This window comes from Branchiostoma belcheri, unplaced genomic scaffold (assembly GCF_001625305.1).
Source record: "Branchiostoma belcheri isolate BF01 breed outbred unplaced genomic scaffold, Haploidv18h27 scaffold67, whole genome shotgun sequence".
Classification (NCBI taxonomy): Eukaryota; Metazoa; Chordata; class Leptocardii; order Amphioxiformes; family Branchiostomatidae; genus Branchiostoma; species Branchiostoma belcheri.
Window position 1 is genome coordinate 1,287,808 of NW_017804320.1, and position 16,979 is coordinate 1,304,786.

At 39.7% G+C, this 16,979-nt stretch overlaps 1 protein-coding gene across 1 annotated transcript; it reads left to right on the plus strand.

Annotated features, from left to right (window-relative positions):
* The first annotated feature begins 4,874 nt into the window (after positions 1–4,874).
* Positions 4,875–15,749, plus strand: LOC109483956 (FAD-dependent oxidoreductase domain-containing protein 2-like). Its single transcript, XM_019787104.1, has 9 exons — positions 4,875–5,542; positions 9,306–9,557; positions 10,608–10,880; positions 11,297–11,463; positions 13,073–13,238; positions 13,573–13,700; positions 14,261–14,371; positions 15,059–15,215; positions 15,540–15,749. The coding sequence occupies exons 1-9, from the start codon at positions 4,923–4,925 to the stop codon at positions 15,685–15,687; spliced, it is 2,022 nt and encodes a 673-aa protein (XP_019642663.1). The 5' UTR covers positions 4,875–4,922; the 3' UTR covers positions 15,688–15,749.
* Positions 15,750–16,979: the final 1,230 nt, after the last annotated feature.

Below are 16,979 nucleotides of genomic sequence, written 5' to 3' on the forward strand. Positions count from 1 at the left end.
GTAAAATCAACAAATCAACTATATGTGGAAAAGGACTAACTGAACATCACGGAAGAGCTACAAGAGTACATGAACACTACACATTAAAACCCTGACTAAAGCACAACACAAATGTTACCTAGAAAGTTATTACATACCTAGTCAGAAGTGACGGGAGGCTTCGATCTACAAAGGTAAGTAGACCCGCTAATCTAGACTCATGGAACCATTTTAAGCTACTAACTCCTGGCCGGAGTAGACGGATGCTTCGGACCCGGGTGACCGGACGACGCCTTGGTCTCTCTCTCTTCTCTCTCTCGACTCGACTCCACTCGACTCCTCGAAGATCGGAGAGACCAAGCTATACATCCAAGATCTTTACATGATTGACAGTAGGTGATCAGTTGAGAACTTACTCCTGATTGGTTGGAAGTAAATGCAAATGACCCAAACCGGTTCTAGCCGGCAGGCTACCTCGTAGAAAGTGGTTCTCAAACCTACAGAGGATACTGGAAGTCAAGAGTTAACTGGGTCAGCATCCGGGTTCTCCAGGCCCTGAGATTGTACTGTTACAGTAACGTTATATAATGTAATTTTATTCTCGAAGGATATCACAACAATGTATGCAAGGTATGTTGTTACAGTACCAAATCAACATTGGCAAACACCAGCTTAAAATCATACTTCACTATTGATTAAAAACAATTCTTCTTCATGGAAATAGATGGTAAGAGTATATCCATTGGCATGTGCTGTTGTTACTGGGTCGAGTCGCAGCGACGCCTAGCGGTTCAACGACACACTACAGACACACGTTGTGATGTAACGCGGAGTAATCAAGGGTCTACTGAGAGGTTACGTGAGCTCTCAAATGGCCCTTTTAAACCTGAAATCACAAAAAAATCATGCAACAAGAATGTAGATAACACAGCGTTGACTTAACTGCTACTAACTGTTGCATTCTCTTGAATGATTTTAGCGAAAAAAATTGATAACAGTGCTTGCAAATAAATTACCGATATCCGTAGAAACTCTACCTAGACCCCCAGAAAACGTAGGCGGAAGTAAATTGTGGGTGTAAATAGTGACAGCCCTGCAACTTTCTCAGAAGAAGCCAGGCAGCCAGAGGTGACGGACATGAAGTTATGAAACCGAGCTGTACATAGAAGAACGTTACGGTATTCAGCTACGTGTAAAGGTGAGTATTGAATAGCTTGAAAACGAAATCTTTTAAAAGTAAAGTGTCTTACTTGGTCTTTCAAGAAGTCTGTTTTTGAAGCGGTAAATTTTGTTGGGGTGGGGGGCACTGACATGTGCGAATTCTCCTTTTTATACCGTCCTTCTTTCTCTAAAAACCTCAGAATTTGTGCTGTCTGTAATCTCAAAATAAAATGTAGTTATAATTTGGAGATTCACAAGCCGAAAGAATCCCTGGAGCCTATTAATTTGCCGTATAAGGTGGTTGTTTAGCCGAGGCGAAATTGCCGTATCAGCTATTTTAAAAGACACGTTTTACTTCCTCGTTGTCTTATTTTCGCCAACCATATGCCTGACATATGAATTATCATACTATGCATTTATCATTATAGTGAGGAATACATAGCATCTGTGTTAGCAAGAACATAACATAAAATCCTAGGTCTCAGAACTTAAAATGTTGATGTTAATTGCGTAATGTAATTACTACTAGTAGATGCTAGTTAGTCCCCAACTACATAATTGCATGGTTTTGTTGTGTATCTGGATTTTGTCAGCCAACTTGCATGCCACACTATAGTGGTGATCTGTATCTGGATTTTATCAAACTGTGTGTGCTTTATGTTTTTATAAACACATGTTTAGATAAAAATAGGTTTCAGATATCCAAGGAGTGATATAATTGGAAAAAATGGTGTACCCGCAAATGTTTAGTATTTGCTGACCCAAACCTTTTTTTTGGTTACTAGTATTTACTACTATACAAAATACAGATTTTGCTCAACCACTAGTAATATAAAACATTTGTGTTGGTTTATCACTTTATAGACATCCTTCTTAACGTTATCTCCTCTCCGATCCATACCTTAAAGGCATCCAGTGCAGTTTTTAGGGCTTGGAAACCCAATTTTCCAAAGCCATCATTCTTGTCATTTATCTACTGTAACATACAGAGCTAAAACCACACTATCCCAATGTATATTGACCCTCATGGAGAAAAAATTCCCAAAATTCTGACGAAAAATGGTTACTGGAAGGGCCCTTGGCTGATTTTTAAGGTACCACCCAGAAAATAAAGGACTCGTCTTGGGACTTGTTTCTGCAGTTTTAAATGCCCAAAGTATGAAATGCTGATTTAAATGTGGTAATGTGAAGCAGAAAGTGTCAATGTCACAAACATTTCTTATTCAGAATATTTCCAGTTTTGCTGTGCTGAAATTGCATTGGATATCACAACTGTCCTTTATCTGTTGTTACTAAATTTTAGCAATCCAGTTTTTAATAGTCCCCTGGGATAGTTACAACTTAAATATATAACATTATAATTATCCAAGAGGACAATTAAGCTCACTGGAATGGTACCCAGTTGAAATGTTGTATAACACAGACCCATGCCACCTGTTGATTTCACACAGTTATCAGTGCAGGTAATTAATGTGTACATTTCCCCATACCCAAAACTTTGTGACTTCATAGGGGCACAACCTGCTGTTGTCTATGTGCAAAAACGTGTTCAAGTTCTTGGGATCCGTAAGTGCCGCCTCTGTACAGAATCCAACGAATTTGGAAGCATATAGTCATGCCATAGCACTTTATAAGTGCATGTAAACTTTTTCTGCTTGCGGGCTGCAGATTCTTCACCCGTATGAGCCAGTACAGGTGACCCGTGTGCCCTATACGTACCATACCTAAGCAGCATGTGTAAGTACAGCTGCATACAGTAAACTTGGCAATAGCAGAGAGATCGTACATTTTGCAAGCATGTACATGTACAACTCACTTACCACTTGCGCAACGAACTATGCACGCAACCGCTCATGGCCAGGCATAGCGTGCAGACCACGTTCTTACAAGTTACATGTACACGTAGCGCAACCATGTGCATGTGTGTTGACGTACTCCCTCCCTCTGCTCTTCCAGACCTTCTCCACGTTTTCAGAAAAACGTTACGTGGCCTCCAAAAAAAACGTACGGACAAAAAACATGTACTACTTTCCTCAAATTAAATAATGTTACATACATAAGCCTTTGACAATATTTCTAACAGCCTTTAGTAACTTAACTTTTACTAGTAATAGCCAGTAATAACTAAAATTAAAAAGCATCTGCCGGCTACAGTGGTGCAAGCCAAGTGGGCATGATTTCGTGGGAAGGGGGGGGGGTATTCTTAAAATTCAAGTAGCACACTGGGCTACCTGGGTTCAAAAATAGGTTGCCCCAAGTAAAATTTAATTGCCTGGGGCAACTGGGTAACCAGGTATTTTGCACACTGGCTAGGATAAAGCTGACATTCACCTACATTACATACATGTAGCCCCGGGCTTCTGAGTTCTCCATTGTCCTTTTTAAAACATGACCCTCCCACCTTGGCACACCTGCATTCTTTGACACACCTGAAATAATAATAAGTACTTAGTCTAGTAATTTGACCCTCAGACTACTGTAGACTTCTTGGAAATGTTTTTCACTCCAGACTGTTAAGTTTTCCTGGAAAAGATCAAGCAACTATTTTAAAAGATTTGTCCGCACGTTTCAGGTAGGTTTTAGCCAGTTGTTTGAAATTGTCCTTGAGTGTTTGTATCAACAGGACTCAAACTGTTGATATGATAACAATGTATGTGTAACATTACATGTATACAATTACAAACTCTTTGTATTCTAAGTCTTTGTATTCTATATTTTTGTCAATTTGTGAGTCCTGTTGCTACTAAGGCTGAAGTTTGTGTTCCAATTGAACATTATTTGATCAAGAACAGATAACTCAACACCAGTCCCTACAATTTAGTTTAGTTAAATAACTGAAAGAAGTACTAAGTATTTCTTACACTCACTCACCTAATGGGACATCTACATTTATACTCTGTTATGTAATTCAGTGAATGGCTTCAACTTCAAATGTCCACATTTGAGCTTTAATTTTATTAATCGTTGGCTAGCCAGGCGATGAAAGAAATATGTTGATCCCATAAAATATTAGAGGTGTTGCTAACAGCTATAATGTCATCAAATCAGGAATTTAAACCTAAAGCTGCATGGTACAAACTATGTTCTTTGTCTTTCATAATAACCACCACAATTTGTCTAAGGCCATGTTGATTTGATTATATGGATGACATCCTCCGGGAGCCCCAAAACTGATGCGCGCGTGCGAATAAAAAAAAAAAGTTTTGCAAAAAAAAAAAGTTCTTTTCATTATGAAATCTACGTGGTCATGAGGGTTGAGCAAATGGCACAGAACATGGTTTGGCGAATAATCTAGTCTTCAAGTTCATTTCTTTACAATTTCGTCTTTTTTCGTTTGATTTTGGCATTCTACGACATTGGTATAGTTTTTATTAATTTTTTTGTAACCTATGGTATATTTTTGCTCATTTTGCAACTGTTTTGTACGATTTACAGTATGGTTGAAAACTTTTTTTTTGGAAACGGCCGAAAATTCATGCGCGCGCGGATGTCATCCATATAATCAAATCAACATGGCCTAATGGACTCTCTTGACTGTGTGTGTGGTCAAGTTGAAAAAAATAAAAAAATATGTTGATCCCATAGATATTAGAGGTGTTGCTAGAAGAAATTTAAACTTAAAGCTGCAGTATGCGTAGTGGACTCTGTTTGAGTGTGTGTGTGGTCATGTTGACTTAAACAGATTACTGACATCACAATTTTCTTTTGTATATTCTACAGGATCACAAGTTGTACTTAAGCCTGCAGACAGATTTTTAGAAGTTGTCCTGTCTATCAGAAGCATGGCTGCCCTTCCGTACGCCAATCTTCTATCCGTCGTGCTCCTTGTCGTGGCGGCCGTTCCGCCGTGCCTTCAGCAGTCGTCTCACGACGTTCCTCTTGCCAGCATTCAAGCGGGAGAAGACATCCCGAAGACAGACTCCCTCGGTAAAGATGGCGACGCGAAACAAGCCTTCGATGTCTACCACGATTATCTTGTCATCGGCGCTGGACCGTCGGGGTTACAAATGGGGTTCTACCTCGAGCGCGCCGGGCGCGACTACCTGATCCTGGAGCGCGGGGACGGCGCGGGAACGTTCTACAAGACGTACCCACGCCACCGCAAGCTCATCAGCATCAACAAGCGAAACACGGGGAAGACCAACAAGGAGTTCAACATGCGCCACGACTGGAACTCTCTTCTCAGCGACGACGATAGTTTACAGATACGGCACTACTCCAAAGAGTTCTTTCCCCAGGCCGATATCTTGGTACAGTATCTGCACGACTACGCGACAAAGTTGAAGCTGAAAGTGCAGTACAGCACGGATGTGAAGGGTGTTTCCAGGGTGGCCAACCACACCGCCATCTCTAACCATCTCTTCATACTACGGGACCAAAACAACCGCACATACGCTTGCCAGTAAGTACATCATAACTTATTGGGCCTAGGAGTAGGAAAAAAACTGTTGTGTTTCCTGTTTCAGTCCTGAAAAAATTTGGGTCGGTAGGTAGGGATTTTCTTCTTTTTTTTTAGACTTCAGTGATATCTATATAGGGTCCAACTTATACAATACAGTTTAATTTAAGAAAGTAAGACTTGCATGAGGATACTTTCAAGTTCAATGTCAATGATAGAAAACCAACATTTTGTCACTCAAGTGTCAGATCATGGAGCTAGAAAAAAGGTTGATCAGCTCAAAAGATATGTCCCTTGAAGGGGTCCACCCGAAAAAAGTCTAGGGTCGGCAGGTTTTTCTAGGGTCAGTCGGGAAACAGGAAACAACTACTAGTATTTTTTTCTAGGCCTTGTAAAGTTTTAATACGGCCATGTAACTAGTAAATTGTACTGATGTACTAGTATTTAATCAGCCTTCAAAAAAAACTTAAGGTTTTATCTGTGTGCCATTTTTTGGGGAGCAGTAATTTAAAACAGTCATTTTGCAGTACAGATTCTTTAATTTGCCCAAAAGGTAATTTTGAGGTGCTTGAAAATGTTTTTAAATGTATATGGGGGCTCACACGCCCTTTTCCATAGAGCGTAATCGGCCGCTTTAATTCTATGCAATGCATTGTAGCTACATAGAATTTATTGTAAAACGTAATTGAGAGGTTTCCTGAATTTAGCATAATATGTACCCGACTCTCAAAATTTAGCGTAGAGCGTTGTCTGGACACCCCCATGCAGGCCCCCATATATCATTTGATAGACTATATTCCAGAAGATATACTTGTACATGTACAAAATATTTGATTCATGGGAAGTTATATTACACAACCCGTTAGATCACTTGCCTACTAGTACGTAGGGCTGGAAATACTGGGTGCAAGTGCACCTTAGTGCACCCAAAATTGGAGCTGTGCATCCAATTTTTTTCTGTGGGTGCACCAGTGCACCCAAATATTTTTGTAGGTATTTTTGTACATATCAAATGTATAATTGTACACAGGATATTCTTGGCATCTATAGAAGTGTCACAATCATAAAACCTTTGTTGTAGTACTTGTTTAAGATTTTGAAGCTAGCTCTCATTTTAGATTCAAGATCAAAAGAGGAGCAGTAAGATGTGTATTGTTTTATATGGTGCACCCAAAACATTTTCTGTGTACTAGTACCTAATTTTTTAGGTTGGGTGCACCAGTGCACCTGTTCCCAAAAATGAATTTCGAGCCCAGAGTACGTGAATACCTGTTACACAAAGTCTTAAGTAAGTAACATTCAAATATTTAATGTAACTGCCTGAAGGCAGGTGGTTCTTTTTCCTGTGTTTCCCACACTGTTTAATTTTCTACTAGCCTGAAGGATATGTCCTTGAGGGAGAGACTTCCATCTTTGTTGCCATGGCAATGCAGGCTTAGTTTTTCAAGGATAGACTTTGAAGCCAAAGTCTGTGGGAAAATGCATTATTCTATCTGTAAGATGTCATTGTAAACACTGCCAGGACTCAAAATACTGGGTGCAAATGCTGGTTATTTTTAGTGCAGGAAAAATTGGGGCTGTGCAGGTATTTCTGAATTGTCTACCTGCACCTAACCTGCACTGGTCCGTGTACTGGATAGATAAGTGTAATATATACTATGTGGATTTTTATTTCCTTCAATCAAAGACTTTGAAATTTACCACCTACATTGTACATGTATGTATGAAATGATGGCAAGGGTTTCTGAGCAGTTTTTAGTATGGTCCAATACTCCTCAAACTTCAAAGTCTGAATGGTGCAGGTAAAATTTGTCTTTTGCAGGTAATTTTCAATTTTGCAGGTATGCAGGAAAAAAAGTATTTCAAGCCCTGACTGCTACTAACAGTAACTGTAACAGTAACTTACTATAAACAGTGTACAACCTACGGCAAAAATTAGGTTGCCCATCAGAATTGTAGGTTGCCCCACCTATAAGTTACTACTTTCCTCATCAGAATTGTAGGTTGCCCCACCTATAAGTTACTACTTTCCTAAAATTAAGTACTGTTCCATACACAAGCCTTTGACAATACGTCTAACAAGTTAGTAACCGCCTTTAGTAGTTAGTAATAGCCATTAATACCTAAAATTAAAAAGCACCTGCCGGATACAGTTGTGCAAGCCAAGTGGGCATGATTGGGGGGGGGGCATTCTTAAAGTTCAGGTAGCACACTGGGCTACCTAGGTTCAAAAATAGGTTGCCCCAAGTAAAATTTGGTTGCCCGGGGCAACTGGGCAACCAGGTATTTTGCACGCTGCTATAAAGGCCCCCAGTAAGTTAATGCTAACATCCATGCAGCCACCTCCCCCTGTGGCAGTATTCCTCAGTGGGACTTTGTTGTATATGTGTCACTGGGTGTTTTGTGCTGACACACAGGTATTGTTGCTCCTACGTGAGTTGAACAACAGTTCTGGTCCACCCTGAGAACTTACCAAATAAAACAGTAGAAAAATCTAATTTGCAGTCTAGGGCATGTGAGGACAAGGTAAATTTACGTTGCCATTGAACATTCACCCATTTGGTTTGTACACTGTTAACTTCACTATAATTATAATAAAGTGACGGTAGTACTTGTACAATATTAATTTTGGTGTTTGGATTTAAAAATTGGAAGTAAAATTTGTTTGCTGAATTATGTTGGTCTGATTATCAATTGCAAGTTTTTTAATCTGATGATATCATTAATTGTTGGGCATATATTTGATATGTCAATTGCTAATTTAAAAACTTTCTCCCTGAATTGTTTTTGTTGATTTTGATGGAAGACAATTCACAGAAGCCTAATGTGCATGGTGCACTGTTTACTTCACAAATATGGATGATAAAAACAGTGACTACAGCACGGGGGCTGAGTAAAGAAAGTCGAATGACCACCTGCAAATAAATGTAAGGTCGTCAACAGTTTGACTAAGATCTAGATGGCACAAAGGTTTTCTTTAAAAAAAAAACTCAAAACATTTAACTTTTTTGCTACCACTAAATATACTTGTGTTTCCAAACTTACAAACCAAGATTTTTGCGCCAAAAATATAATTAATTGAATCTTAGCATGAAAGTTCATCTGTGTTGGTATATAACATTATGATAACAGTTAAACTTTACGTGACCGACACAAAGTAAACTTTACGTGACCGACACAAAGTAAACTTTACGTGACCGACACAAAGTAAACTTTACGTGACCGACACAAAGTAAATTGGGACTTAAATTGGGAAAATTTGGGGTAAGTCCCAATTTACTTTGTGTTGGTCACGTAAAGTTTAACTGTTATCATAATTGATAATTAATTGAAATTTTCTCATCTAGATTGTCATTTTCAATAACTTTCAACATGTATTAAAGTCTCTATATTGCTTTTCTGGACTCAGTGCAGCATGACCCCATGAGAATAAATTACGCCAACCCCGCTGTATTTTTAGGAGGCTCCTAAAAAGAATGTAAAAAGCAATGTTGCTGCGATTCGCATTAGCATGGAGGAGTTGACTAGCCTGGGTACCATCCGGATTTTCGCTACGCAACGCTTGAAAAAATCGAGCGTTGCAGGCCAGGCCAGGAGTTGACAGTCTTCCAACATTTTGCAGGGCAATGGCATTGATCTTTTACTCCCCAAATGTCATTATAAACTCAGGAAGGCTTAAAGCGCAAGAAAATGTGTAAACAACAATGTTTAACTTTAAATCTTACACAATATCTCTTTAAAAGACTGTTCATTTTACTCTTCTCAGGACCCTGATAGTCGCCACAGGTGTCTGGGTTCCCAACGTTCCTGACATCAAGGGTCTGGAACACACCGTCGGGTACGAGGACATGTCCCTGGATCCTGACGACTATGAGGGTAAGACCGTGCTGATCCTCGGGCGCGGGAACTCGGCGTTCGAGACGGCAGACCACATCATGCACGCCACCAACCTGATCCACATGTTCGCCCGCAGTCGAGTCAGGCTGTCCTGGGCAACGCACTACGTCGGAGACTTGAGGTGAGTCAGCAACCTTTTCAGCAGTAGCTTAGGCCACACCAATTTAATTTCTTGGTTAACGGATTTTTCTAGAAAAATAATGGAGCGGGAAAAAAAATTAAAACAAAAACAGGCCTAGGCATCCTATTATGGCCTAAAAATAGGAGCCATGAAATCAACACACCATGCTGGTTCAAAATTTAAACAAAGAATTTTGAACTTTTAATGATACCACTGCATTAACTAAGCTGTAACGCAAATTCATCATTACGGGGAACAAATAATTTTCGGACTTTCTTCCATCTGCACCTGCCACCACAGCGAACATGCAGTTTTGCGAATGTCCATTTTTCTCAGACTGCAAAATTTTGCTACTGCGAATATAAAGTGATCTACAGAATCAATGCAATTTGTTGTGTGGCGTAAGGCAGAGCATTCAGTTCAGAACCAACTGGTCACGGGTTTGAATCCTGCCAATTGTCACCCATCTTATGCCCTAAATGGGAAAGGCACTCAACATGACTTTCCTCTCTTCACTCAGGTGCATGAAAACAAGTATGCCAGAATGATCATTATCATGATTGTGGGCATTAAACAAGAAGATTTAAATATGTAGTATCAATGCTAATATCATAGGCTACAATACCATCCGGATTTTCACTCCACAACGCTCGAAAAAATTGAGTGTGGGGAGCGAAAATCCGGATGGTACCCATCTCTGAGTGGGTTCGCGTGGCGCAACGGCAGGGTGCGTGACTCGGAATCAAGAGGTCCTGGGTTCAAGTCCTGACATGCCACCAATCTTGTGCCCTTGGGAAGGGCACTTAACACGACTTTCCCGACTAGACTGAAGTGAAAATGAGAACTGTCTGTCCAGTATTTGTTTCTATGTGTGGAACACAACACCAGCAACAGCTGCCTTTGTTCCGCATGTACGTATTGCACTGTTGTAATTTCATTAAATCAAATCAAATCAAATCAAATCTCAATAGATAGTTGAAAGGATACAGTTGGAGACTTTAGATTAACAATAATAATTGTACAGTATTATTTTCTTCGTCTCCTTTCCAGGGCTATCAACAATGGACTGCTTGACACGTACCAGCTGAAGTCCTTAGATGCAGTATTGGAGGCGAACGTGGAGAAACTGAAGATCCTAAACGTGAGCGGAAAACTCTACCTGGATGTGTACGATGACGATGAAGACATTCCAGAGGAAGAAGAAACCGAGAGAGATCCTAACATGCCTCCCAAGATGCCCGTGGACAACTTCGCTGTCCGTGATCCCTACGATGTCATCATACGCGCGCTGGGCTTCAAGTTCGACAACAGCATTTTTGATGAGTAAGTAACAGGGCTTGAAATTAAAGGTGGTCCAATGGTCACTCACCACTAAAATTTAGGCTGGGACAACTAGGCACTTTGGGACATTTTTAGGACAATTGAAAAATAATCAACATCAAAATGTCAGCTCTTCTTCTGTCTATCAGGCACACGTCCCGGTTTTTGGATCCGGAAAAGTCCCCCTAATTTCCTGTCTACTCTGCAATTTTATAGTGACTGCCTTGGAGCGAACATAAGCAAAATTAAGTTGCAATGACTTCAACTTAAAGTCATATAATAATATAAACAGGTTGGGACAGCTCATTTTGGGACATTCAATTGAAATTAATTTTTGGGACAGTGCTGGAACAATAGGAAGAAAAGTTAATTTTCAAGTCCTGCATCACTGATGAGTTTTTCGTTTTTCCCTCCTCCAGATCCACTGCTGTTGAGATGGGGCGTAACAGGAAGAGCAAGTACCCCACCATCAAGCATAACTACGAGTCCAGCACCGTTCCCGGCATGTTCTTCGCTGGCACCTGTACTCACTCCCTAGACTTCCGCAAGTCAGCAGGGGGCTTCATCCACGGATTCAGATACACAGGTGGGGTTTATAATAGGCAATGACAATCATAATGACAATGAACTTGCATATTCACACCCTGCATGGGCCAAAATTAATGCACTAAGTTAGATAACTACATGCAATTTGTAAGTATAAGTCTTACGGTAGGAGAAAGAATTACTAGCCTAAGATTACTTGTTTTAAAAAATCGTTTTAACGTCATTTTCCCCCGAACCGGGGGTTAGACGTGCTTGCACGAAGTACAAGTCATTTTGTTGAAGCAAGATTTTTACAGCTGGATGCCCTTCCTAACGCCAACCCAAACCCTATTAGGGCCCAGGATCCCTCTAACTGAGGGGGGAAATGTGTGTTAAGTGCCTTTCCCAAGGGCACAACGTCTGGGTGAATTTATTTTGTCTATATCTACAACTTAAGTACAAAGTCTCTTCTCTCGTTTGAAAACATGCATAGACAAATTTACAACTCCTAGAGATGACATAATATGTCTGAACAATTGTTCTTTAAATGTTAACAGTAACTGTGGTTTCATTTCAACTTTATTTCACATTAAAGAGTGCAACACACTTCTTGCAAAAAGTATAGACTCGATGTGCTTGGCCAAATGCTTGCCCAATGGGATATATTCCTACTCCCCATCACTCACCAATGACCAAATAAAAATATACATGTACATGTATTTGAGGCCTGTAAAACTTTAATCAACATTTAAACAGTCTAAATTGTTATCATCTGTGAATCTACCTCATAATGACCAATTTTTCAAAAGTTGGCCGGAACACAAACACTTGGTTCCTTGTTAGCAAGGTTGTCCTGTTGGTATGTTAGCAGGACCTGTCTGTTGTGCCAACATGGCCTTACTGCATTCCTGTTTACTGTCACAGACGTGTCATGTACTAACTGTTTCTCAGGCCATGATACCAGGATACTGCAGTTACATGACTGTAGTTGGAGCATGTCGCCCAGGCACGTTGCTTTAGCAAGCTTATTAGGTCAACAATAAGGTTAAAACTCATTGCAATGAAAAAAAAAATCACTTGAGCTTCAAAGAATTATTCTGCTTCATTGTAATTATAATCATATATTTTGTTACAGAGTTCTGTGATATGATAATCATGTGTCCAGTGTGTTATAATGCAATTTTTTAACAGTATGTAACATTGAAGTTTAAAGTCTCTATCTACACAAGTCACTGCAAGTGAGGAAGGAAAAGAATGTTTTAGTTCCTTGGGTCATGATCACTTGGCAACTTGGCATTGGTTTTAAGCACAAATTGCATGGTACAGGAGGTACAGTTAGACTATATAATAACTTTACAGACCACACAGGACTTAGGCAAAGGTGAAACATTGAGCTTTTTGGCTCGCTGTCAACTCCAAGTCTGTCTAATTTCTGTGCCAGATAAACTTTTAACTCTCCAACTCTCAGAACTAGTTAAGTTCCAGACGTTCAGGTTTTTTTTTTACTTAAACCTAACCATTTTTACATGTCCAGAACTAGTTCCGGACGTTCAGTTTTTTTTTTTTGACTTGAACCTGAACATTTTTACATTGTCCAGAACTACAAATGTAGTTCCAGTGAACCGGTACATTATGCACTAGTTAAACCTGTACTCATGTTATTGTTGTAGCTCGTGCGATGTCCCACCTGCTGGAGTGGCGTAACCACGGTGTTCCCTGGCCCTCCGTCAGCCTGCCCACCACACAGCTACTCAGCACCATTGTCAAACGGCTCAACGAGGGATCAGGCTTCTACCAGATGTTCAGTGTACTGGGCGACATCATCATTCTCAAAAAGTGAGGGGAAATGGGATTTTTACAAAGTAGATATAAAAGTATCTACTCAAAGATCGAAGTATAATTTTATGTATACTACTGTCAGTCAGTCTTTTGAGATAGCCAACTAATGAAACTATTCACAGACTACTGAAACTTTTTTGAATTAACACTTCCAAGAATTCTTGCAACTACAATGTATTACTTAGCTAGTGCATGTACAGTTTGTACTATGTTCTTAACACTTTACACAATGCAATCATTATTGTTATGTCGAGTGTTGACAGTGTCACTTTGCATTTCACATAGTTTATTTTTGTTACATGTTAAAGTTTATTCTTCTGTGTGTCCATAGTGGTGGAACATCTTTTGCGTACCTGGAAGAATTCCCTATCCGCCTGCTGCCTGCCCTCCCTAAGGTTGCAGGACATGACGGGGAACAGTTTATAGTGGTGGCACTGGAGTATGGCAAGAACTTTTCAGGTGGGCAGCTGGGTTGATACAGTATATGGTGGCAGAGTTCCTGCCAGCATCCGTCTTTCCGTCATTTCACAGAATTTCGACACAAATTTTGCTTAATCCCTTGTCTTTGATGAACAAAAATTGGCGTGTAATGATTATCTAATAGCCAGATGTATACCAGGAACATTTGCCCATCAATATACACGTACTAGGTAAAAGCATTTCAGAGGGTCAAGATTTCAAAAACCTCCTCTTGCACCCGGATTGAGGGTCGTCACCTTGTGGCTTTGGCACTCATGTTATACTGAACAAAATTGAGATGACCAAAAACATTTCATGCCAGCTAGAACACTGCTGACAATAATGTCTACTAGAGCTTGTTCATGACACTTGTTCTGTACTTGCAAAATAACAAATTTGTTGACTTTGATATGTATGTTATGTTGCTTTGTTCTATATTTTGTAACTGTACAAGGACTGTGTGCATGTCACTTTTTATTATATTTAATATATATGATGATACTAGTAATATTTATTCACTATGATGAATTGAACAGAGTTCCTATGTGTTTGACCTCTAGGCCCTGGAAAGGACATATTCCGGTCAGACCGAGCTACTGGAGAGGCCAGCGATGCCCACAACTCCAACTTCCTCCACCCTGTCTTCTACCACTACAACAAACTACCTACTGGTCAGTGGATGTTGAAATACACATATTATATATTAGATGCATTTGAATGAGTACATTATAGGACATTATAGGACATGGGGACACAGAGAGGGCTGTAAGGCCTAGGGAAAAAAATTTTTTGTGTTTCCTGTTTCCCGACTGACCCTAGAAAAAACTGCCAACCCTAGCCTTTTTTTGTGTGCACTCATAGTATTACATTTTTCAAGCTGATCAACCTTTGCTAGCTCCATAATCTGACACCTCAGTAACGAACCATTGTACAATCAGTTTTCCAACAATGACATTGAAAACATAACTGTCCTCACACTTAACTGTATTGTATACATTGGATCACCAGAGATTGCCAAAATCTATAAACTTTAAGATTATACTGCCCCAATTTTTTCAGGACTGAAACAGGAAATGCAGCATTTTTTCCTGGGCCTAATAGTTTTAAAATAACCCAGAGAACAGTACTGTTGTTATTCTATAAATCTAACGAATTTTGACCAACAAAATAAACTAAAAAGCTCAGATGCTAAGATCAGTAAGATGAATCTCACTCACTGGCAGTTTGTACAGTGTATCTGTCAAACAGGAAACTTGGATGAAACATATTGCTCTGACTGTATGCACATGTTTTATAAAATTAAAGCTGTACAGTATTATCATCTAACATGTTATTAATGGCCGTTTCTCTCCTTACAGAAGCGGACATGTTGGCCCGGCCGGAGAAATGGATCCTACCCCGTCCTAACCACCTGCACCACACCGTGGAGGACTTTCTCACCAGCTTCACTGCTCCAAAGAGCCACATCCTGCCTATCAGGCGCTTCCTGGAGACTAGTCTGGACACAGACCTCAGGTAGGGACTTTTAAAAGCACTTTACACGACTTTCCTCACTAGTACTTCACGCAGGTGTAAATGAGTACCTGCCTGCAGCTTTGGTTAAGGGATTTTCTATAATGTTATGGATATAATTCATGCAATTTAGGATCCTATTTGCATAATCAGGGGGATTAATATAATTCAATTTCTAAGTCATAAAGGCTAACATCATTTGGCGAAGGTATGAGATTGTGGAACTCTAGTTATAGATAGAATCATTGTGTGATATACATGTAGCATCCTCAAAAAAATTTGCATTTGTAACGAGATAGGAAATAATCATTTTTCATTTCTTTTCAGGAACTTCTTTGCCGAGTCTTGCTTCAAGATGGCGCTGAAGTACCGCAGCGTGCCACAGGAGTGTGAGGAACACTACCTGCAGGGTCAGGGTCTCATGCCGACAGCCAACCTGTATGAACAGGCTGTCAAGTCTGGGCTGCTCATGTAGGGACCAGGCTTTCAACAGTGTACTGTAAACCTAGACTAAGTGATGCATACCGGTTCACTGGACTTGGATCCGGACTTGTAAGAATGTTTAGGTTCAAGTCCAAAAAAACCTTAAAGTCAAGAACCGAGTCCGGACTTATTACCATAAAAGACCATTTCACATACCCCTTTTCTTTCCAAACTACCTAAAACCTTTCGTAGATTGCAAAATCTGTGCTGCAAAATGAAGAAAACAATTTGCCATCAGGCATCGTCAAGTACCGGCCTCCATGTTATGTGGCCAAAGTTTCACCCAGACAACATTGCAGGGTTGCCAACATGCAATATTGTATATGTCATGGGTTTAGGTCCAGACTTACAAGTCTGGAACTGAAACTAAACCTCTGGACTTGAATCCGGACCTGAACCTAAAATTGAGTTTAGGTATGCATCACTATGTAAACCACTTAATATTCACTGTACTTTTATATCACGGTTTTTGCAGTCACTTCTGTACCGTGAATTTAATCATTACTACAAAAAAAATAATTTGCCCGCTTTCTTTCTTCCGTACCAAGCCACCATGAATATATAGTTCCGCGAACATATACATTTTTTTCAAACCATGACATTTTGCTACCGTGAATATAAAGTGGTTTACAGTACTAGACTTTTCTACATGTGGTATGTTCTGGACCAATGAATGAGCTGAATTTGAGTGGGTTATGTAAAATCAAGGAGCTTTAATTCTGGATTTTAAGCTCCTGAAATTTTAGATTTTGAGCTCCTTGGTAAAATCTATGCAGTACCATTCCAAGGCAACACAAGGTATTAGAAAGAAATACATATATGAGCTCTTTTGAAATAAGGTATTAAAGAGGAAAAAATTTTTTAACTGGTGTTAGTTCATATGGAAGGTATTGAGATTGTGCACACTTTTTAAAGTATTATACAGAGATGAGGATGCCTATTCTATCCCTGTGATGACAACAATACCTATAAGGTTATCTTAAGTTATCACAGGGATTGGTTTATCATATTAAGCTCCAGGTTTATGCCATCTTCTTTCCTTAAGTTTATGCCATCTTCTTTCCTGAAGTTCTCCAAAGATCACCTGTAAGGTGGTTGGTTATATATATTCAGCATTTAGTTTGGCATTCAATGATTCTTCCTACATGTTCCAAACGCTGTATGAAAGGGAGTGTAAAGTACAGCAAATGTTTAGGTACCACAAGGTGTCTTCTGCAGATGTGCTGCTAGATCTCTCTGCCCCCTTTTTCCCATATTTATTATATTTCAAGGGTGGTCAAAGAA

Excerpts from the sequence above, each read along its gene's own strand:
- LOC109483956 (XM_019787104.1), top strand. The coding sequence starts at position 4,923 with ATGGCTGCCCTTCCGTACGCCAATCTTCTATCCGTCGTGCTCCTTGTC. Across the intron at positions 11,464-13,072 it reads CCACGGATTCAGATACACAG|CTCGTGCGATGTCCCACCTG; the intron begins GTGGGGTTTATA and ends TTATTGTTGTAG. Across the intron at positions 15,216-15,539 it reads AGTCTGGACACAGACCTCAG|GAACTTCTTTGCCGAGTCTT; the intron begins GTAGGGACTTTT and ends ATTTCTTTTCAG.